The sequence below is a fragment of the Oryza sativa genome, chromosome 3 (genome assembly GCF_034140825.1).
Source record: "Oryza sativa Japonica Group chromosome 3, ASM3414082v1".
NCBI lineage: Eukaryota > Viridiplantae > Streptophyta > Magnoliopsida > Poales > Poaceae > Oryza > Oryza sativa.
The window spans coordinates 35,724,804-35,745,189 of record NC_089037.1 but is presented as its reverse complement, the minus strand read 5'-3'; the positions used below and the strand labels follow the sequence as shown (position 1 = coordinate 35,745,189).

General features: G+C 42.1%; 3 protein-coding genes across 4 annotated transcripts; 1 reads left to right on the top strand and 2 right to left on the bottom strand.

Annotated features, from left to right (window-relative positions):
* Positions 1 to 209: 209 nt before the first annotated feature.
* LOC4334649 (DEAD-box ATP-dependent RNA helicase 3, chloroplastic-like) lies at positions 210 to 6,552 on the bottom strand. Of its 2 annotated transcripts, none has more exons than NM_001418974.1 (10): positions 6,080 to 6,552; positions 4,942 to 5,075; positions 4,433 to 4,844; positions 3,925 to 4,023; positions 3,395 to 3,619; positions 2,649 to 3,026; positions 2,123 to 2,266; positions 1,751 to 1,846; positions 1,131 to 1,450; positions 210 to 713 (listed from the first exon to the last, which is right to left on the bottom strand). In NM_001418974.1, exons 1-10 carry the CDS (start codon positions 6,470 to 6,472, stop codon positions 638 to 640), a joined length of 2,277 nt encoding a protein of 758 aa, NP_001405903.1. In that variant the 5' UTR covers positions 6,473 to 6,552; the 3' UTR covers positions 210 to 637. The 2 variants fall into 2 exon arrangements, with proteins under 2 accessions (NP_001405903.1, NP_001405904.1); NM_001418975.1 differs by having other exon boundaries at positions 210 to 710.
* Positions 6,553 to 9,506: 2,954 nt separating this feature from the next.
* On the top strand, positions 9,507 to 13,205 carry LOC4334648 (transmembrane protein 184A). Its single transcript, NM_001418972.1, has 6 exons — positions 9,507 to 9,826; positions 10,380 to 10,453; positions 11,601 to 11,750; positions 11,884 to 12,169; positions 12,325 to 12,558; positions 12,666 to 13,205. Exons 1-6 carry the CDS (start codon positions 9,674 to 9,676, stop codon positions 12,978 to 12,980), a joined length of 1,212 nt encoding a protein of 403 aa, NP_001405901.1. The 5' UTR covers positions 9,507 to 9,673; the 3' UTR covers positions 12,981 to 13,205.
* Positions 13,206 to 13,497: 292 nt separating this feature from the next.
* Positions 13,498 to 16,482, bottom strand: LOC4334647 (SPX domain-containing protein 4-like). The gene is made up of 3 exons (NM_001418973.1): positions 16,081 to 16,482; positions 14,531 to 14,690; positions 13,498 to 14,442 (listed from the first exon to the last, which is right to left on the bottom strand). Exons 1-3 carry the CDS (start codon positions 16,360 to 16,362, stop codon positions 13,922 to 13,924), a joined length of 963 nt encoding a protein of 320 aa, NP_001405902.1. The 5' UTR covers positions 16,363 to 16,482; the 3' UTR covers positions 13,498 to 13,921.
* Between the last annotated feature and the right edge of the window lie 3,904 nt (positions 16,483 to 20,386).

Here is a 20,386-nt window from a genome sequence, read left to right as displayed (position 1 = left end):
AGTAGTTTTGGCTAGCCGACCAACCATTAGCTACCAAGTTGAACGACGGTGCATCCGTATGAACGTTTTTCTATCTCCCGTTGCACGCAGCATTGACCATGTCATCTTCAGGTACGTGCCACCTGCCGGAACAACCGACCAAACCTTTACACGACAAACGGCAACCTTTGATATGCCCCAGATGCAAACTTTTGACAAGCACCAGATGTAAAGTTGTTTGACATTGGACAGTGATTCTAATTGGCGCGAACAGTTTCTGATGGCATCAGCCAGTCCAGTCGTGTAGGAACGAGCTGTACACACGGTTCATTTAATCTTAACATCCTATTGAGAACTCCCAGGTGGTAACAAAAATTTAACGTCCCTGTAAAACCCGTATTACATATAAATGAACAGAAGGCTCTCCTTTGGTGGTCAGCGTGCCAAAATCTTCACGACGGAATGACGACACAGAGCTGTACTAACCAGTGCAAAATCTTCGTCAGGCAATAGTGTTGGGCATGTATGGATCAGATGAAGGGGGACTGGGCTTTGGTGTTCCTTGGCATGTGTTGAATAGTCCAGCCGCTTGTTGGAACATGATCAAGCCCAGAAGGAGCAACTCCCGAGCGGCAGGGAAGAGTGTTGTTTCTACCATCTACTTGTTTGGGCAGTCTGATGCTCGGTGCCCGCTTTCGCCACAGTTGAAGCAAGCACCACTGAAGCTCCTGCTGCTGTAAATGAGGAACAGCTCATTAGCTTAAGAAAGCAGCATGAGTTAACTAGTAGCATGTTTAAGTAATTGTTCTGGTACTGAGAAGGTACAAGTAATCACTGGCCATGATTCAGGGAGGCAAGATTATGCTGTAGCAAGAGCTAGCTAGGAAACCCGTCATTAATTTCACAGCAAAGCTTTAATTACAACACATGAGTTGGTCATATGACAAGACTTAACTTCATAAGAGTAGCTAGTACTAACAAACATGAGTGGCTAAGGAAAAGACTAAACATTCTAAAGTTACCAGGTAAGCAAATTTTGTCTAACTCATAATGTATTTCATTTTCTCTGGTGGCATCTCCTAGAAGAAAGATACAGCATGGATGAAAAAAGAATAGACATTATGTTATTTCTGCGATGTTGTGAAACTCACCTGTCCCTAGACCCAAAAGATGATGAGCGGCCACCAAAGGATGACGAGCTACGACTGCCGTAAGATGACCCGCGGCCACCAAAGGATGACGAACGGTTCGATCTTCTCCCGCCACCAAAGTCATCATCTGACCAACTATCATTGTCAGATCTGAAGCTCCTGCCACCACGGCGAAATCTGTCTTCACCATCAGAGTCCCAACCACCCCGCCCGCCTCTTGAGCCACCACCCCTGGACCGTCTGTTCCTGAAACCCCGGTCCGAGTTTGAGAATCGGCCATAACTATCAGTAGCAGGACCATCATCCTGTAATGCAGGTAGCTGCAAGCAGAGAACAAAAGGAAAACAGTCATCACATTAGCTCACAAAGAACCAATTCCGCATCCAAAACAAGACCAGGGATTGCTATTGCATTCTATACTGTGTGTAGTGCAAGAATAATGGTAGAATATTCCCTATTTTACTTGCCATTTAAAGTCAATTTAAATGCCTTGGTTGGAAATAAATGGAAATGCCACCACGCCAGACAAATACTTGTGTATCATCACACAGATTACGTATAGCAATTGCACTATAAATTCCAATAGCAATAATTGAAAAATACCAAGCTGCAAAGGTTACCTTTGTCACTTTGGTTATGGTGTTTCCTGGGGGCAGTTCCATACTAAGCAAATCCCTCGCAATCTCCTCAGGTAAATCGAAAACTGCACCTTGAACCTGACACAACCAACAATGCGCCAATGCATGAGCATCACAGTGAAAGTCATACACATAAATGCAGGAGTTTTGAAGATATGCATGAAAAAGTAGTGATATGTGTCATCGATTTCTGCAATGCATACTATTGCACGTAATGCACATTAATTAAAGAAGATATATATGCTGCAAAACTAGTATCAGCCAACAGCTTCAAAACTGCATGCTCAATTGCTCATAGACCCAATGCACTCATGCACAGAAATTAATGATCGACATGCTCAAGCAAGAGCTCACCTTCTCATCTGCTGTAAGGAAAATTTTGCCAACTTCATCAGCAGCAGCTGAAGAAACATCAGACAGAAAGCCAGTAACAGATCTAGGAGAAAAGAACCCCCTTCCATATCCTGGATCTCTAGTTAGTTGCAAAGTCACCCATCCCTGTGTTTTAATAGAGGGTAAGAAATCATATGAGTGCTTCTAGCTTTAAAAAGAAAATATAAACGGTAAACGCACAACAAAACTTTGAGCAACTCAAAAAAAAAAGTGGAGCTTTTCTATACAATTATTTGATTGCCCATTATAAATTTATAAAAGATGCAATTTCAGTAATCAGTACTAGTAGCCCATTGTATTCATATAACATTAGGTGGATATAAATCCTCAAATGTAGAAGGCATAAATCAGGACAGCTGGATGAAGTTGATGGGTAGCTATAACTAAGGTAGGGAAAAAGGAAGTGTTCGATACAATGGTAGAAATAGTAAAATATCAGTTAATGATGGATACATGTAATTTCCTCGGGTCACTTATTAATTCTTACCTGCTCATGACTGATAAGAGAACGTGAAGAGGGTGGCTGAGAAAATCCACTCAGATGTGCCAATGCAGAAGCAAGAGCATTAGGTCCTAATTCTTCTTGCAGTCTTTCAGCTGCTGGAATGAAGTACTGAATCGACTCCGTGTGCACACCTCTTAAAGTAGCTATGACATGTTCAGCAGAGGACTCCAGCACATCCTCAATTGCTGGAGGACTTATGAAGTCAAATCTGCATCCAACATCACGCTCAAGTGATCTAACTGTCCTTCTCTGGCTGTTTGTGAACATCAAGATTGCAGTTCCTGCTTTCCCAGCTCGGCCAGTGCGTCCAGAACGATGAACAAAAGTCTCTGGATCATTGGGCAATTCATAATGGATAATCTGCATTAAAATGAAATCCTCTCGTTAATTGATCCATACACACCTACAGTTCATCCCAGATAGCATAATGCTCGAATGCAGTTAATTTGTTAACTAGTCGTAAGATTAACCCAAGATATCAGATTGAGATGCTATAAAACACATCAAAGCTAGATGATATTTCAATACAAAAACCTAAGTTCGGGGGGAAAAATGGACAGTTTGATGATCTAATTTTAGCACTGTAAATAATAATGGAGTTTAAAACTCAGAAGCTTCACTGATAATCGCTTTATGGAAAGGAAAGAGTTAAGATCTGTGAGGAAGGGTGATTTACAGAATTACAATATCTAAGAATCAAATGAAGTGAAGAGGATATGTGAACCCACCAAATCAACATTCGGTATATCAAGACCACGGGCAGCAACATCGGTTGCTACGAGAACAGTAAATTTCCCTTGACGAAAACCATTTAGTGTCCTCTCACGCTGATGCTGTGAAATATCACCATGCAGTGCCTCCGAAGCAATACTGTTTGTCAGTGCTAATGATACCTCGTCTGCATCCCTTTTCGTCTTGGTGAACACAATGGTTTTCCCACCCTTTGCATACACCTGATAACAAGATATTTTTAGATAATTGAGTGGCCAACGCTCAGCAAAACAGACTAGTTATAAAGTCAGTAAAAAGTTCGATAGACATGGAAGATGTATGAATGAATTATGTTCTGAAATCTTAATTGGATTGAAGTAAAAAAAAAAAACTTATCGGGCATCTACTGGCATGATGATACACCAACATAGCTGTATAAACTGTAACTGGTTTCATGATCTTATTAGTTTCTGAATCTCAGGAGGCTGAGCCGAAAAGAGAGGAGGGGAAAAGGCAGCTAAAAAATCCATGAACTGCAATAACATACCGTAATGAGATCACTAAGAACAGTGCGCTTCGATGTAGATGTGAGCGGGATAGCATAAAGTTTGATTCCTTCAGCAAGTTTTTCATCTTGATCGCCGACCTGAGTATACACATGACAATAAAAGATGACTAATCCAGACAAAAAAAATAAAAGTAAACCTTCACAGAACATGTGCACAATTATATCTTGCAAGAAACAACAGGTATTCAAGTGTAAGTGCAATTAGCATACTCAAGACCAGTGCTAATATCTCTTAATCCTCTTACATGTGTGCTGGACAGAATTTGTATTTACTATTTTTACAGCATATAACATGATCATAACAACTGACACATCTGATCTTGGAAAATCAAAATGATATCTGTGATTAAATGTAAGAATGCTCTTATACTAGATGAAACTGATTCCTGGAATGTTTTTGTTTGAGGGCATAACCAAATAAAAATAACAAGAGTGACATGTTTCACACCAATAAAAATGGAAATGGAAGGAAATACGAAGTTCATACCAAGTCAATTGTCAAAGGATTGTTCAAGTATCGCCTAGATAATTTCTTCACCCAACCAGGCATGGTGGCAGAGAAGAGCATGCTTTGCCTCTCAGCTGGTAGCTGTTGTAATATCGTTTCCACATCCTCCTCAAACCCAACTGCAAGCATTTGGTCAGCCTCATCAAGGACCAAGTACTTAACTTCTCCCAACTGAAGACTTCCGCCATTTATCAAATCAATAATGCGACCAGGTGTTCCTACAACAACATCAACACCACGGGAGAGTGCGTTCTGCTGGACATTATATGAGACACCTCCATAAACACAGACTGTACTGAGCTTGGGTGCTGATTCTTTTATTTCCTTCTCAACTTGCTTGGCTAACTCCCTAGTAGGTGCTAGAACCAAAACACGAGGAATACGACCTCGCCTACCAAAAGGGAAAAAAAAGGGTTAATGCACTTGTTAAGTATCAACTGATTGTCATGCAATACAATGTGAAGCTGCATAGGAAGATGAATGGATACCTCACACTCCGTCCATCATCCTCCTCCATTAATTGCTTGATCATGGGAATGCCGAAGGCTAGCGTCTTCCCGGTTCCTGTCTTTGCTCTAGCAATCAGGTCACGGCCGTCAAGAGCTGGAATCAATACAGCCCTCTGGAACAGCGAAAATAAATCAGAAAAGGGTCAAGCAAATAAGCACCATCAAGGTGAGCATGTGAAAGCTGAAATTCAAAGGGAAATAAACTTATTTGGCTATTTGTATCGACATTTCATAATATGCACCATGCCATTTGGTATGACATGGATATCGTTTTATTCTTTTAGAAGCAAGGATAAACGTAAAACTGGATATTGTTTTATTCTTTTAGAAGCAAGGATAAACGTACAACTGTCCTGATTCAACAAATAACAAATATGTAATTTAATGATAGTTAGCAGTATCTGTAGGAATAGGACGAATTTGATATGCAGCAAATCTATGAAGTTCTACGCATCAACGGAACAGCAATCAGCACTCTAGTTTGATATTAGAGTAAATTCCACAAAACTACATGTTTTGTAGTCCAAGTTGCAACAAACCACACACCCTTTGACACCTGGCACTTAACTACATATGTTTTAGTACTGAAGTTTCACAAAACTAACGAATGAATCCATCGGCGAGATGGCGTGGATGCATTCTCTGATAGTGTAGTTTTATGAAACTTCAATACCAAAATATATGCAGTTAAGTGCCAAGTGTTAAAATATTTGTGGTTTTCTGCGACTTGAACCACAAACTATGTAGTTATGTGAAATTTAATCTTGATATTATGGAGCGCAAAAATAATTATGGAACCAGCTATCACTTGCTCCATAGTTTCGCAGTTCAATTCTCAAGTGATATATCCTAGGAGCAACTTAGCGTAGACTACTCTCACTTTCCCCACTAAACGAGTCATGCCGCACTTATCCCGCCACTGTTTTTTTTTTAAATCAAAACAAGCCCCATCATGAATTGCTCAATACAGGCTTATTCACCACGAACTCATCCCCCCAACAAATCCTACACTAACACCAATTCCCTCGCTGTCTCCGCCTAATACCGAAACCTGCAATTTGACATCAAGCACAGTTAAGCTATCCAAAACTCGAAACGGAGCGCAAATTGGCATCACCTGGATGGGGAACAGGTGGGTAATCCCGCGCTTCTCGAGCGTGGATACGAGCTGCTCGGGCAGGCCGAGCCTGGCAATGGCGAGCTCGTCCTCGTCCCCCTCCCCGCCACCCACCGCCTCGACCCCCTCCTCGTCACTCCCGTAGGCCCCCTCCTCCTCCTCCTCCTCCTCGTCGCTGAGCTGCAGCCGCTTGAACGCGTGCTCGCTGAGCACCGAGTTGGGCGACGCGATGGCCCCCGCGGCCGCCCACCGGCCGCCGCCCGCGCGCCGCAGCGCCCAGCAGCGGAAGGCGGCGCGGAGGCGCAGAGACGGCGCCGCTCCGGCTCCCGCGGCGGCGGCGGAGGCGCTAGGGTTGGAGAGGGAGAGGGAGGGGAGCGTGAGGAGGGAAGCCATTGGAGAGGAGAGGTGGGAGAAAGGAGGAGGGGGGAGAGAGAGAGAGAGGGGGGAAGTGATAAGAAATGAAACGAGCGGCTGGTCTTGAGGTGGTAGGAAGGCGAGGGTTTATATGGCGGGGTGGGGGTAGCATTGGATAGGGGGACGGGGAAGGGTTTGGGGGAGAAGGGTTTTTGCGGGTCGACGAGGAGGCCTCTCGTTCACAAGAACCACTAGCACAGAGAGCCTATCTGTCTCTGCCTTGTACTCTTCTGCTGCTATCATACCAGGGTCCAGGGCTCTCTTTTGAAATATCTCAGGCTTAGTGTCATACTCCTATCTTCTTGGATAATATTAAGTCTGCAAATTATTCATGGTCTGCAAGTATATGGTATGTCTACAGTCTGCTTTTGAGTGGTTTAATATCTTATTAGTGATAAAAAAAATGAGCTATATCTATAATTGTTGGTGTGTTAGTTCGATCATTTAAGGTTTTTTTTCTTGAACATGCTATAAAAAACCGCACACATGAATAACATTGTCATACGCTACAAAAAGTTTACGGGAGGTTTGAAATGTAAGAATTAGAGATGGTAATTTTGGATAGCTCACAGGAAATAACACACAAAAATTTATTTGTGGAAGAAATAAATAGTTGAGAGAGGAAAAACAGTGTGCAATGGACTTCAAGGAGAAGCATGAAATCCAAACAAAGGATTTCAAGTACATTGGAATTTTAGTATTGTTTGGCTGCAATTTATCGTCGCTGCATTGCAACCTGGCTTGGCTATGATGTAGCATAGCCGAACAAGCATTTTCTTATGAAATGATGTTTAGGTATCCAATCCATTAGATTTTGTACTATCTTATTCTTTTGTTTCAAATGACTTGATAATAAAATTTCTAAGTAATAAAATCCTTTAAAATTCTTATGAAATTTATTCAATCCAAAGGAGCCCTTGTAAGAACTCTACCATCATCGCTACCTTTAATTCTTAAATATATTCTAGCACCAAACACATTAGAATATTGTAAATTTTAAATGATTGCGAACATATTTTTACTGATTTCCTCACTGTAAATTAAATTAAGGTTATTTGAAAACAAGAGAATCGGTTTGGTTGGGAGGTCATAGTTTGCTAACATCCCTAAGGTTTTGTTCAGATAGGTCTAAATATAGACCATTCTACGTGTACGGGCCTAAAATTTGTACTAGGCTGCCCGCCTACACATAAGGACGGACCGAAATGGACCGTATTCGGTATAGAACTCCGGAATCCTAGAACTCCACAAGCAGAAAAGGAAATTGGGCTTCAGAAAAAGGCCAATATACGTAGCGGGCCTGATTCCTCCAATGGCCCAATACTTCTGCTCCACCCGTGAAAATTTATCTTTTTACGATTTCTCAACAAACTTTGCACCTCACCGTTATTTTATTCAACTTTGTCTAAACTATTTGTTAACTTTATATCCTACGATATTTAATTGATCCTCAATGAGCTAATCAGATTTTCAGCTCATTGGCGACTGTCCAGCTCACAACTTCACAGATGTTTATATCTGAAGATAAATTGTTTAGTATTTCCCCTTCAATCCACTTCCTGCCTTTGTTGTTATCTTGCTAATCCTACATTTTCTGAATCTTTCCAATGTTACAGAAGAATTATGCACTAGTTTGATTACATTTGGGATCATTCTTCTTAACCAAAACCAAATCCAAAGCTGGTCCCTGGAGCAGTCATTGGTTAAGCATCATGATAATATAATAATATAAGACGGAATCAGCAATCGGCGCTGCAGACTAGCTGGCATTCAACCAACAAGTACCTACCTGACTGTCATTGCATAATCTGAAGTTCTGGACCATTTGGATCGTGTCTCTGTAGTTTTTTTTTAAAAAAAAGGAATAATATTCAAATCAGGCAGATTATTGTTCAGGCAATCAAGCCAGTGGGTAGCAAGCTCGGGCTTAGCTGTATCAGACTATCAAGCAGAGCCAGCAGAGATACTGTTTGTTATGTCAAGCTACCGCTTATATTAATAAAGTCGCCCAAACTGTTAGTTATGACACAAAAGATACGATGATGATTAATATAACAACAATTATAATTATAATTATGATACCATTTTTTTTGCTGGTATTAATAGCCAGATATACAAGATGCTAATAGCAGTTGCTGCATCGGATTTCAGGCTGTAATATTCAGACGTTGACGTAACTGTCGGCTGCAGCAGGTGCCCATTTTGGCCAAGCTAATTAACTAATCATACTTAACTTGCACATTAGTACAAGTGGTGGATTTCCTACGTTATCTCAGCTGTTAATTGCAAGTCAACTTACCCAGAATCCGCGTCAAAACAATGTCACGACAAATGTAAATGGACAAACGTACATTACAGTTCTCTCCCTGATTCCATATTAATTGATGCTTTAGATAAAGTTGATATCAAACTTTTATAATTTTAACCATCAATAACTTTAAAAAAATATTAAGTTTAAAAGAACTAAAACAATATATACAGATTTTTCTTTAAAAGCACTATAATAAAAATAGATATATATATATTTATTATATATTATAATAGAAAAATAAGGTCAAAAATATAAGATATATTTTGTAGACTGTGTCATTGTTCAAAACGTTAATTAAAATAAAACCGGAAGGAGTACAAGATAAATCCCCGTATAATTGATTCTCACACAAATAATTACATGGATAAACCAAAATCCCTGAAAATTTCGTACGTTTTTTTTTAATAAAGATCACGCGGTTTCATGCATCAAAGCTCTCCGTAATGTTGGAAACTTCGATTATGGTTTGAAAACAAATTCAGAGACAGCAGACTCGCACACGCTTCGAGAGAAGACGAAGGAAAGAAATCTGAATCTTTCCTTCTCGAAGACCGGTCCCCTTCAAATCCCCATAGAAAAAAAAAATTCAAATCGAGCCATTAAATTAAACTAATGAAAAATCAAACGAAAATTAATCAAATCCAACCAACGTAATCAGAAGCAGATGCAAATTAAACACCTCCTCCTCGCACAGTTAACCCCTTTCTCCTCCTCCTCCTCCTCCTCCTTCCCCAACCACTCGCAACCAAAGGCGCACCAAACCGGAGCCAATCCGAGCGCTCCGGCGGCGGAGGCGGCGGCGGCCGGACCTACTCGCTGCCGTGGGTGGGGGCTGGGAGGGAGCGGGCTGGTGGCTCGTCCCGTCCGCGATGGACTGGGCGGCGGCGGGGTACACGGCGGCGGCGCTGGTGTGCGCCGCGGCGGCCACCGTCATCGCGCTCGTGCACATCTACCGCCACCTCCTCCACTACGCGGAGCCCATCTACCAGCGATTCATCGTCCGCCTCATCTTCATGGTCCCGGTAATGCAACGCAGCTCGTCCCCGTAGCTCCCCCCCTCGCGCCAGATCTGTCGATGCCTTCGCGGTTTTTAGCGTTTTTTTTTGTGGGGGGTGAATTCGTGGGGGGGGGGGGGGGGGGGGTTTAGCGGTCGCGAGCTGGCCTGGAATGCGAGCCCGTTTGGATGGCTTCGATTACGCGTCGTTCCGAGTTCCCGCCTCTGATTCATGGAGCCTAAGCACCTGCAGGAGGCTGCAATTAACTTGCACATGATTTTTTTTCTTTTTCTTTTTGTGTGCGTGGATCTACGAGTAGATTTGTTGGTCCTGTTAGGTTTGATCGGTGTCCAGATGTTGTGTTGAAGAAAATTTGATAGCACGGCAACTCCGTGGCTGCAATCGCTGTGCTGATTGATGAATTTGCTCGAGCTAGCTGATCCTGATGATCTTTTAATGGTTGCAATCATTTGTATTATCATGTTTCATCTGGTGTACATTTACATTTAGCCCTTATATTGAATTGATTTTGTTTGCAGCACTTCAGCATATTAACTCTGATGATGTTTATTTGTTGCAGGTCTATGCCGTGATGTCGTTCCTTTCCCTTATCTTACCAGATAATTCAATATATTTTAATTCTATTCGAGAGATGTAAGTCAATCTTATAATCTTGCCCCTTAATGTGAACTAACTGTTCTTTTGGATTGTGGTTCCTGTTTTCTGCTCACTTGTTGGGAGCTGAACATGTAATCTTGTATCTCCAATGATCTTAAAGTTATGTTGTAGACACTAGACAAGCAGCAAATATAAGAACTGCCATAAAAACTTTCTTTTGGCATTCTCTAATTGCCAATGGGCACAACTTTTCTTTTGTTGCCACACGTTAGTATGATTTGACATCTGTGCCAGCATTGTTGATATTGCTGGTGCACCATGTCACATTCTAGCTCTGATGCACTTCTTTTGCTATCACCTGATTTATACTCCCTCCGTTTCACAATGTAAGTCATTCTAGCATTTCCCACATTCATATTGATGTTAATGAGACATATATATCTATCTAGATTCATTAACATCAATATGAATGTGGAAAATGTTAGAATGACTTACATTGCGAAACGGAGGAAGTATATACTAGCAATATCATCATGACAACATTGGTACACTGCCCATGTCTTCATATGTGTTGTGTTTACGTTTAGCTACTGTGTTGATAAGCCTCAGCAATCACTAGTGTAGAGAAGATCTATTATGCCATTTGCGCCACATCACATGCATTCATATTTCTAGATGTCGTTTTAATCCATCAGCCCATGAACCATGATTTCAGATGTTAAATACACTTGATATATGAAGACTATTGTCACTGTTAATCTTGAGTGTCTTACTAAGACCAACAACACACATGAAGAAAACAAGGGGGAGAAAGCGCATTGAATGATCACCACTTCTATATAACTACAAAATCATCATAATCTGACACAGTATGCTAATAAGTTATTGTAATGGAAATGCTAATAAGTTATTGTAATGGACATGGCCTTCATTCTTACAGAACTGCTGGTTTATAAATTCTATGAATAATTTGATGCCATGACCAAGGATATGATTCTATTGCTGTTTTCTTGTCTGTGCTTGTTAAGGGCGTAAGGCACATAGCCTCCTATCAATGTTTTATGCGATCGTCGATACTTTTTTTTTCCACGTTTTGAATTTTTTTTACTGCACTTGTGTTTTAGGATCTGAACCAATAAATGCATATCCGACTAATGTTAAAATCTCTCTGATTGTTTTTCAGTTATGATGCTTGGGTCATCTACAATTTCTTTTCACTTTGCTTGGCATGGGTTGGAGGTCCTGGTGCTGTGGTGGTAAGTTTGAATGGGCGAACCCTGAAGCCATCGTGGTTTCTGATGACTTGCTGTTTTCCAGCTATTCCTCTAGATGGGTGCGTACATATCTTTTGCACATATTAAGTGCTTATTGTAACAATCTAATGCTTCAACATGCAGTTGCACAGTAACATTCAGAGAGTATGTCATATCTATGCAAGTGCTGATTAAAATTATGTTATTGGACAGGCGTTTTATTCGGAGATGCAAACAAGGCTGTTTGCAGTTTGTGATTCTTAAGCCTATTTTGGTGGTTATTACCTTCATACTTTATGCGAAAGGAAAATACGCAGATGGAAACTTTAGTGTCAAGCAATCCTATCTATACATTACTATCATATATACAGTCTCATACTCAATGGCACTATATGCTCTTGCGGTGTTCTATGCGGCATGCAGAGATCTGCTTCGGCCATATAATCCTGTCCCAAAATTCATCATGATCAAATCAGTAGTGTTTCTCACATATTGGCAGGTAAATATACAACAGTCAAAATTTTTTCACATCCAAGTACGATTGCTATCTCAAGTTCCAATATGTCTTATCAGACTGTTTACAGTAAAGATGTTTCCTAGCCAAGGAATTGTTATGTCTTGGGTCATGCTATATTTTAAAGTTCTCCTTTGCAGGGTGTCCTGGTTTTCCTTGCTGCAAAATCTCGGTTTATCAAAAATGCTGAAAAAGCTGCTGATCTCCAGAACTTCGTATTGTGTGTTGAAATGCTCATAGCAGCTATTGGCCACCTATTTGCATTTCCTTACAACGAGTATGCTGGTCCCAATGGTCGACCTTCTGGTGATTTCAAGGGAAGCCTTCTGCATGCTCTGAAGTTCAATGATTTCTACCATGATACTGTTCATCAGGTAACCAGGATATTGCATATACCCCTTGCATCTGGGGGCTTTGTTTTTCCACACACATCACCATAATATGCCAATGTCTTTGTATAATCTGCTCCATTCTCATGCAGTTTGCACCTACCTATAACGAATATGTGCTGTACAATCACAATGAGGGAGACAGCACTCAAAGGAAGTATCCTTCAGTGAGTACCGTGCCATCCGGGCGGGATGTAGAATTGTCTGGCATCTCTGTGATGCCTGCGAACAGTGCGGTGACATCAAGCGTATCGTCAAACCAGGCAGATCAGGAAGAAACAATGAGCACCCCAATCAAGGACAGAGTTGATAATGTAGGGCTTTACGACCTGACAGACTTGCTTGATGTGGATTTGTCTAACTACCCAGCCAAGGTTCCTGCAATCTCTGATGTAAGAAAACAATGACATTGTGATGGCCTTTGGCGGGTGGCAATCGGGGAAATCGTGTTTTCCGTTTGATCATAGATAACGCTGTAAAAATGTGTGTATTACTTCCCATTGAAGGGAGCTATTCATGTCAGCACCTGTCTTACGGCCTCTCTGACTCGCTCTTTTCGCTAACTGTAAAATGTTGTGAGCTTAAAGTGAATTGAAAGTGAGTAATACCATATCTGCATTTACTGATGGCAATTTCTGTGCATTCACGGTACATTAGTATCATCCTTTTTCTGAAAATGAACTTTAAGCAGCCTATGCGTTGTGTGCACTTATAGGTGTCAACATTATAAACTTTTCAAGTTCTTACTAAAAATGGTTTCATAGTATATGATCCATATGTTAAACTATATACATATTTTTACAAACTAACGGTCAACATGTTTAATTTAGGACAAACCAACAAACGATGATTTATTTGAAACGGAGGAATTCTAACAAATGCTTTTACTTGACGCCTTTGTTACACTTTATCCACAGTTCAGTGTTTAGGAACAAAGAATCACTGTTTCATGACGCTGTAATTTGTTCAGACAATACAGCGTTTATGAATGTACACTGCAGAATTGGGAGCTTTGTGGCTTTCTTTGTACAAAGAATATGTCAAAATGCTACTGGGGGTTTGCATAAAGTTCACCCAAGTCAGCTAATAACTCACATTTGCTCTCTGCCTAAAACATCAGAAATCCAGAACTCCAAAATCCTGATAATATGCTGTCAAACCAAAGAACACAGTAAATATAAATCCAACTTTGATATCTACGAGCGAAAAGAAAAAGGAAAAGAGTTCCATTGGGAAGATCAGTAATGGTTATACATTTCAAGGATCAAGATTATTAGTGTATGCCGCAGCTGTATCATTTACACTTATCAGGGCCTCGGAGGATTAAACAGCACAATGCAAAGACGGATCATTCATCACGTGGCTGGCCTTCTGCAGCATTTTGAGCCGTATTCTGCTCCCTTGATTGCACCTCTTTATCATCATCTTCAGCATCTTCAATCTGGGAATCAGAATAGGAATCACTTTCAGAGGTGATGGCTCCAGAGCAGGCTTCACCGTCCTCTCCATGGAAGAACCTGGCGAGCGACAAGGGATTGTAAGTAGAGCTGGCTTTGCGGAGGCCCTGAATCGCCTTCATTGCCGCGAGTGTGCTTCGGTACACGTCCGAGGTTTCAACATCGACAGATGACGCTGGGTCATGGCTAGCCGCATCATCATTCTGAGGTTGCAACTTAGCAGAGGAGCTAGCAGACTCAAGTACTTCTGCTTCGATAGGAAACAGGAGCTCAAGATTAGCCTCACATTCTCGAACAAGCCTTGTTAAAGGTTCCGTTGTGAAAAATGGTTGGTGTCGAGCACGTTGAGTGAAAGGTAGGCTGAGCAAACCACCTGTTCTCTTGTCATATTTTTTCAGTATCTTCACAAGTCCTGAATGCACACAATATCAAGGCATTGCATGAGAAGTATACTACTGATAACATACTTCAAACTAGCCAACTTGGTTTGATGAGCTCACCGGCAAAATTTAGGGAGCTATAGGTTTGCAGAAGAATCATCTCCCCATGGATGATGACAAAAGCTTTGCGTATCTCTAACATCTCTTCAGTGAATTCGCTCTTAGATGTAAAAGCCCCATTCTTCTTAGCTTTGACACGTTCAATTCTTTCTTTGAGCACCTTCATCAGCAAGTGTTAGAACATTTCCAGCTCAAGGAATATACAAAGATAAATAAATCAACCGATGATTCAGAAAAAAGAACATGAAGCAAATTGATACAAACTCACTAAATGGTTCCTTAAAATTACCCAAGCAATCAAGAAACAAAATGCCAAAATCTAAAGAATGTCTAAAGTATGTAGGAACTAGGAAGATTTAGATTTTATCTTCAGCTGCTGATTGAAAGGTGGTAATTCATGCTATTTGTACAACCTTCCCTTTAAGGCGTCAAATGTTTCTTAAGACTGTTTATCTCCAAAAACCTTTCTACTTCTTTGCCATTAATGTGTCCAAGACCATAATACCATCTGCCATTTAACGATGGGCCCTCATGATAGAATAATGATGCAGATGCTTTCGAATGATCAGAACTTGATGAATTGAAGCACAAAAAGAGGCTGTTCAGGTACTAAACACTTGGTATACACAAGTTCACAAGTTTGGAGGGTAGAAGTACATCCTAGTATGTTAAACAATCTAATTGCTCAATCAATTGTGCTTGGATGATCCACAAAAATGAAAAGGTAAATCTAGCTCATCATGGCAGGATATGATTATTTTGCAAAGCCAAGTGTACTTGTTGTTTGCATAACACATATCATCGTTTGAGTGTCATGGTGTTAATACCACACTAACACAGCAGTATCACAAAGACACAAACCACATATATCTGCATTTCCTGATGTCAAGTTTCGTGCATTCGCTACAGTTTCTAATCCTTTTCTTCCCTGCATACCTCAATCATGACTTCAACTAAAGTCATTTCTGTAGGAGAAAAAAGACATCAAGTACAACTACTCATTTTTCTTGGAAGAAGAAAAACTTTGTGATGGGGCATATTGCGTGCACTTAGTAGGTGTATGACTTGATGTCTTGACCACAATACTGTTTACTGAGGCAGTACTCAGTCATAGAATTGCAGGAATGTTTAGCTTCTTCTTGTACCACTGCATAACAATACTATTGATGCTTCACATATGTTCATTTAACACTCATAATTCAACCATTACTGCATAGATCGCCTGCACAGGCCGAAATTAATACTAAATCATCTGGGAATTGGGAATCTGTCCAAGATCAATCCACATAGGAGTACATAGGTAACCAATTGGATGCGATCCGCAATTAAAAGTTTTGACATCAAGAACATCTACTTCATCTCCCCATAATAATTGGGCTGTAGCTCTTTTGAGTAAAGGCCAGGATGCTATTTCATTCCATTATCTAAAAAAAATCTCCCCCCACAAATTACCGGTCCACTGTTCCCGCATCGGGCATGACTTCACGCATTTATATAGGGAAAAAAACGCAGAAACGAGAAGAGCTCATCGAAGAAGAACAAGAGCGCACCTGGAGGCGGATGACGTACCACTCCTCCCTCTCGATGTAGAAGTCGTTGAGCTTCTGGAGCTCCATGTCGAGGACCCTGGCGAACCAGTTCCCCAGGGCGATGCCCCCATCCCCATCCCCATCTCCCGCAGGCACCTCCGCCGCCGCGGCGACGGGAGGGGGATCTCCATCGGGGGGCAGGTTCTTGATTAGCTTCTTGAGGGACTTGTACGCCAGATACTTGTCCCTCCACGCCGGCAGCGTCTCCTCCAGGTGGCTCCTGAAATCCTTCCCGAATTTCATACTCGATTTGGAACAGAATTCCTCGAAGAATTCGCAGGAAATCTCTTCTCCCTTAATCTGGCTCGGAGTGGGTTGGATTGGAAGAGCGACGCGGCCCGAGGGGAGGAGGAAGACGCGCGCGGGGGGGGGGGGGGGGGGGGGGGGGGGGGGGGGGGTGGTGGGGGTATGGATGACGGATGATTGGGTGTTGGGTCACTGTCAGGTGGGCCCGGATGTGGGATATTCCCCTCGTGGGTCCCTTGTCTTCTTCTTCTTCTTCCCCTCGGCGGCTGCGATGATGCGATGCTTTTGCCGCTTTCGCTGGCTCTCTGCCTTGCCTGGGTTTTACTTCTTCCAGTTACCGGTTTCTGTACAGAAGTAAAAGAACAGGAGTAGAATTGATTCCATCCGCCTAAAAAGATTCCTTTTTTTTGTGTGGTTTTTATAGAGCAAATTAGTTGTTATCTCGATTTATCACATTTTTAATGAAACATGTCATAAGTTTCAAAACGAAACCGTTTTTCGTACGCACGGTTTCCATATAGTTAAACGGTGTATTTTTTTATAAAAAAAGTCTATAGGAAAATTGTTTTTTAAAAAATCATATTAATCCTATCCCCACTGCCTAGCCGTCCGACCCCTAGATCTAGTGGCTAGTCGGGAGCCGAGATGGCCCACGGCCTAGTGTCCTCCTGTCACGACTGATGCGTGAAGCGATCAGTGTGTCAGCAATGGCGAGCAACAGGGTGAAGGCGTTTTCTACATTGACGCTTTTCAGAAGTGAATACATCTTCTACTCTTTATAGATAGAAGTGTCTATGACAAGGTGGGCCCTAAGGGCAAGAGGGGTGGAGTGCGTGAGTATATATACTCCAGCTGTATTGAGAAAACAATTCATGAAAGAAATGAAAAATATCCTCCTCCCCAACTGCTTCCTCGTGTTTCCCCTTTCTACCCTGTTCTTCTCGCCTCTTCTCTTCTAGATCTCCGGCGAACTTCCGGCGAGGGATTCCGCCGTAGATTTGGGTCACAACAACTTGGTATTAGTCGCTTTTGATCCCGGGTGCTTCCTCTCCGTCGGTTTACTCTTGATCGGTGATTCCGGCACTGAGTTTGTGGTTTGCTTTGCCGTAAACTGCAGTAATTCTCGTGTTTGGTTCGATCGGGTTTCCGCGAGATTCGTCACGGCACCCGCAAAGCCCAGTGCTCAAGTTCGCCAGATGGTGGCGGCCATGGCGTCCATGGAGGAGCGGGTTATGGAGGTCCTGAAGGAGTTGTTGGTGAAGGTGAACACCATTGAGGACATCGGCAAGCGTCTTCATCTGATTGACAACAAGTTGGCGCAACAAGGGGAACGTCTGGATCGTGTTCAAACCAAAGTGGATCTCTCCATGACTTCTCTTGGCCAGGTTCAGCAGGAGCAGACGATGTTGGCGCGTGCACTCAAGGCGACCGCAGCTGCGGCTCCGGAGTCTTCTCTGCCAACTCCACCTCAACGTCCGCCGCCGCTGTTGCCGACCCCGACTGCTACTTCTGGTGCGTCTACGTCGGCAACACCACCACCTCATGGTGATTCCCCTCGTGAGCAGGTATCACGTGTTCCTGTTACTACTTCTGCACCTGAGGTTGGAGAGTTTGCGCCGCGTAGACAGTGGTCTCCCAAAATGGATTTCCCCAAATTTTCTGGATCTGATGTGCGAGTGTGGCTAGATAATTGTGAAACATTTTTTCTGTTCTATCAAATTGCTGACGGATACAAGGTTTCGGCTGCGGTGTTAAATATGTCGGGGGATGCCGCTAATTGGTACCAAGAGTGGAAGTTTGAGCAGGGTTGGCATGATTGGCCCATGTTGAAAGCGGCTTTGTTAGGGGAATTTGAGGTGCATTTGAAGTATGTTAAGATGGATGAGTTATTGTTGTTGACTCAGACGGGTTTTGTCTCTGATTATCGGTCGAAGTTCAATCAGTTGGTATATCAGATTCGTCTGTATGATCCTCTGTTGTCTCCCAATTTTCTTATTCGTCAGTTTCTGTTGGGTTTAAAGGATGAATTGCGAGTTCCTGTGCAAGCTCAACAACCCACTTCAGTCACACAAGCTTTCTTAGTGGCTCTAGCTTATGAGAGTGCTTTGCCTAGTTCTGGGAGTAAGAAATCTGTTTCTAAGAAGAACTTTCAGGTGGGACGAGGTGGAGAGAAACAGAAGTTGGCTCCTGGTGAATTGTGGAAGGCTCAGCAGTTGAAAGAGTACCGGAGAGCACAAGGATTATGTTTTAAGTGTGGTGATAAATATATTCCAGGTCATGTGTGCTCAAAACAGGAAACTCCTCAGTTGAAAGCTATGGAGTTACAAGAGGAGGCAATTGTTCTGACTGATGAACTTTTGGATGCTGTTACTGGGTTGGAGTTGTCTGAAGACAGTGCCAATTTGTCGCTTCATGCTTTGGCCGGCACTTCTCACACCAACATTGTCCAACTCAGGGCTCTGTCTAGCAATCAGGTGCTTATTGTTTTGGTTGATTCTGGGAGTTCTCATAGTTTCATTAATTCTGCTCTGTGTCATCGTTTACACCTTCTGTCTGAGCCAATTCCACCCACTTCTGTCAGAGTGGCTAATGGAGAAGTTCTGGTTTGTGATGCAAAGATTTCTCAATTTGATTGGTGGGTGCAAGGCCATCAGTTTTCTTTTCCAGTCAGGGTTTTACCTATGGGGGGCTATGATCTTGTATTGGGAATGGATTGGCTAACTCAATACAGCCCTATGACATGTGATTGGGCTGCTAAGTGGCTGCAGTTTTCGTATCAGGGTTCTCTCATCAAGCTGCAGGGAATTCAGTCTTCTTCTGACTTAACCACTCCTCAAGAAGCTACTCCTGAACAGGTTGTGAAATGGACAAAGGGCAATGATGTGTGGGCCATTGCAGTGTTGGAACAATCTGGTGGGGTGACTATACCTGTGTCTGAATTTCCTGAGATTCAGTCTTTGCTATCTGAATTTGAGTCTGTTTTTCAGAATGTTTCTGATTTACCTCCCCATAGAGCTTTGGATCATGCTATTCCTTTGCTCCCTAATGCCATTCCTGTTAATTCTCGTCCCTATAGCTATTCTCCTGCTCAGAAAGATGAAATTGAGCGTCAAGTGTCTGAAATGCTGTCAGCTAGACTGATTACCACTAGTTGCAGTCCTTTTGCTTCTCCTGTGCTTTTGGTCAAAAAGAAAGACAATTCCTGGAGGTTTTGTGTTGATTACCGGCGTTTGAATGCTCTCACTGTGAAGAATAAGTTTCCCCTCCCTATTGGGGATGAGCTGTTAGATGAGTTGGCTGGCACTAAATATTTTTCTAAGTTGGATCTTCGCAGTGGGTATCATCAAATTCGCATGCTGGAGTTTGATGAGTATAAGACAGCTTTTAAGACACACCATGGCCATTTTCAATTTAGAGTTATGCCCTTTGGACTCACAAATGCACCTGCCACTTTTCAGTGTTTAATGAACTCCATCTTTGCTCCATTCTTGAGGAAGTTTGTGTTGCTTTTCATGGATGACATTTTGATTTACAGTAAATCTTGGGAAGACCATTTACAGCATTTGAAATGTGTCTTGCAGTTGCTGTAGCAACATCAATTTTGTGCCAAATTATCTAAGTGTACTTTTGCTGCTAGTCAGTTAGAGTATTTGGGACATATTATATCAGCTCAGGGAGTGGCCACTGACCCTGATAAAACTCAAGTAATGCGGCAATGGCCAATTCCAACAAACTTGACTGAGTTAAGGGGTTTTTTGGGTTTAACAGGCTATTATCGCAAGTTTGTGCAGAATTATGGGATTTTGGCTAAACCTTTAACTATGTTACTTCAGAAAAATGCTAAGTTTGTGTGGACTGATCAAGCTCATCAGGCATTTTTGGCCTTAAAACAGGATATGGTTACAGCTCCTGTTTTGATATCACCTGATTTTTCTAAGTCATTCACCATTGAAACTGATGCATGTTCCACTGGCATTGGAGCTGTGCTTTCTCAGGAGGGGCACCCTGTGGCTTTCTACAG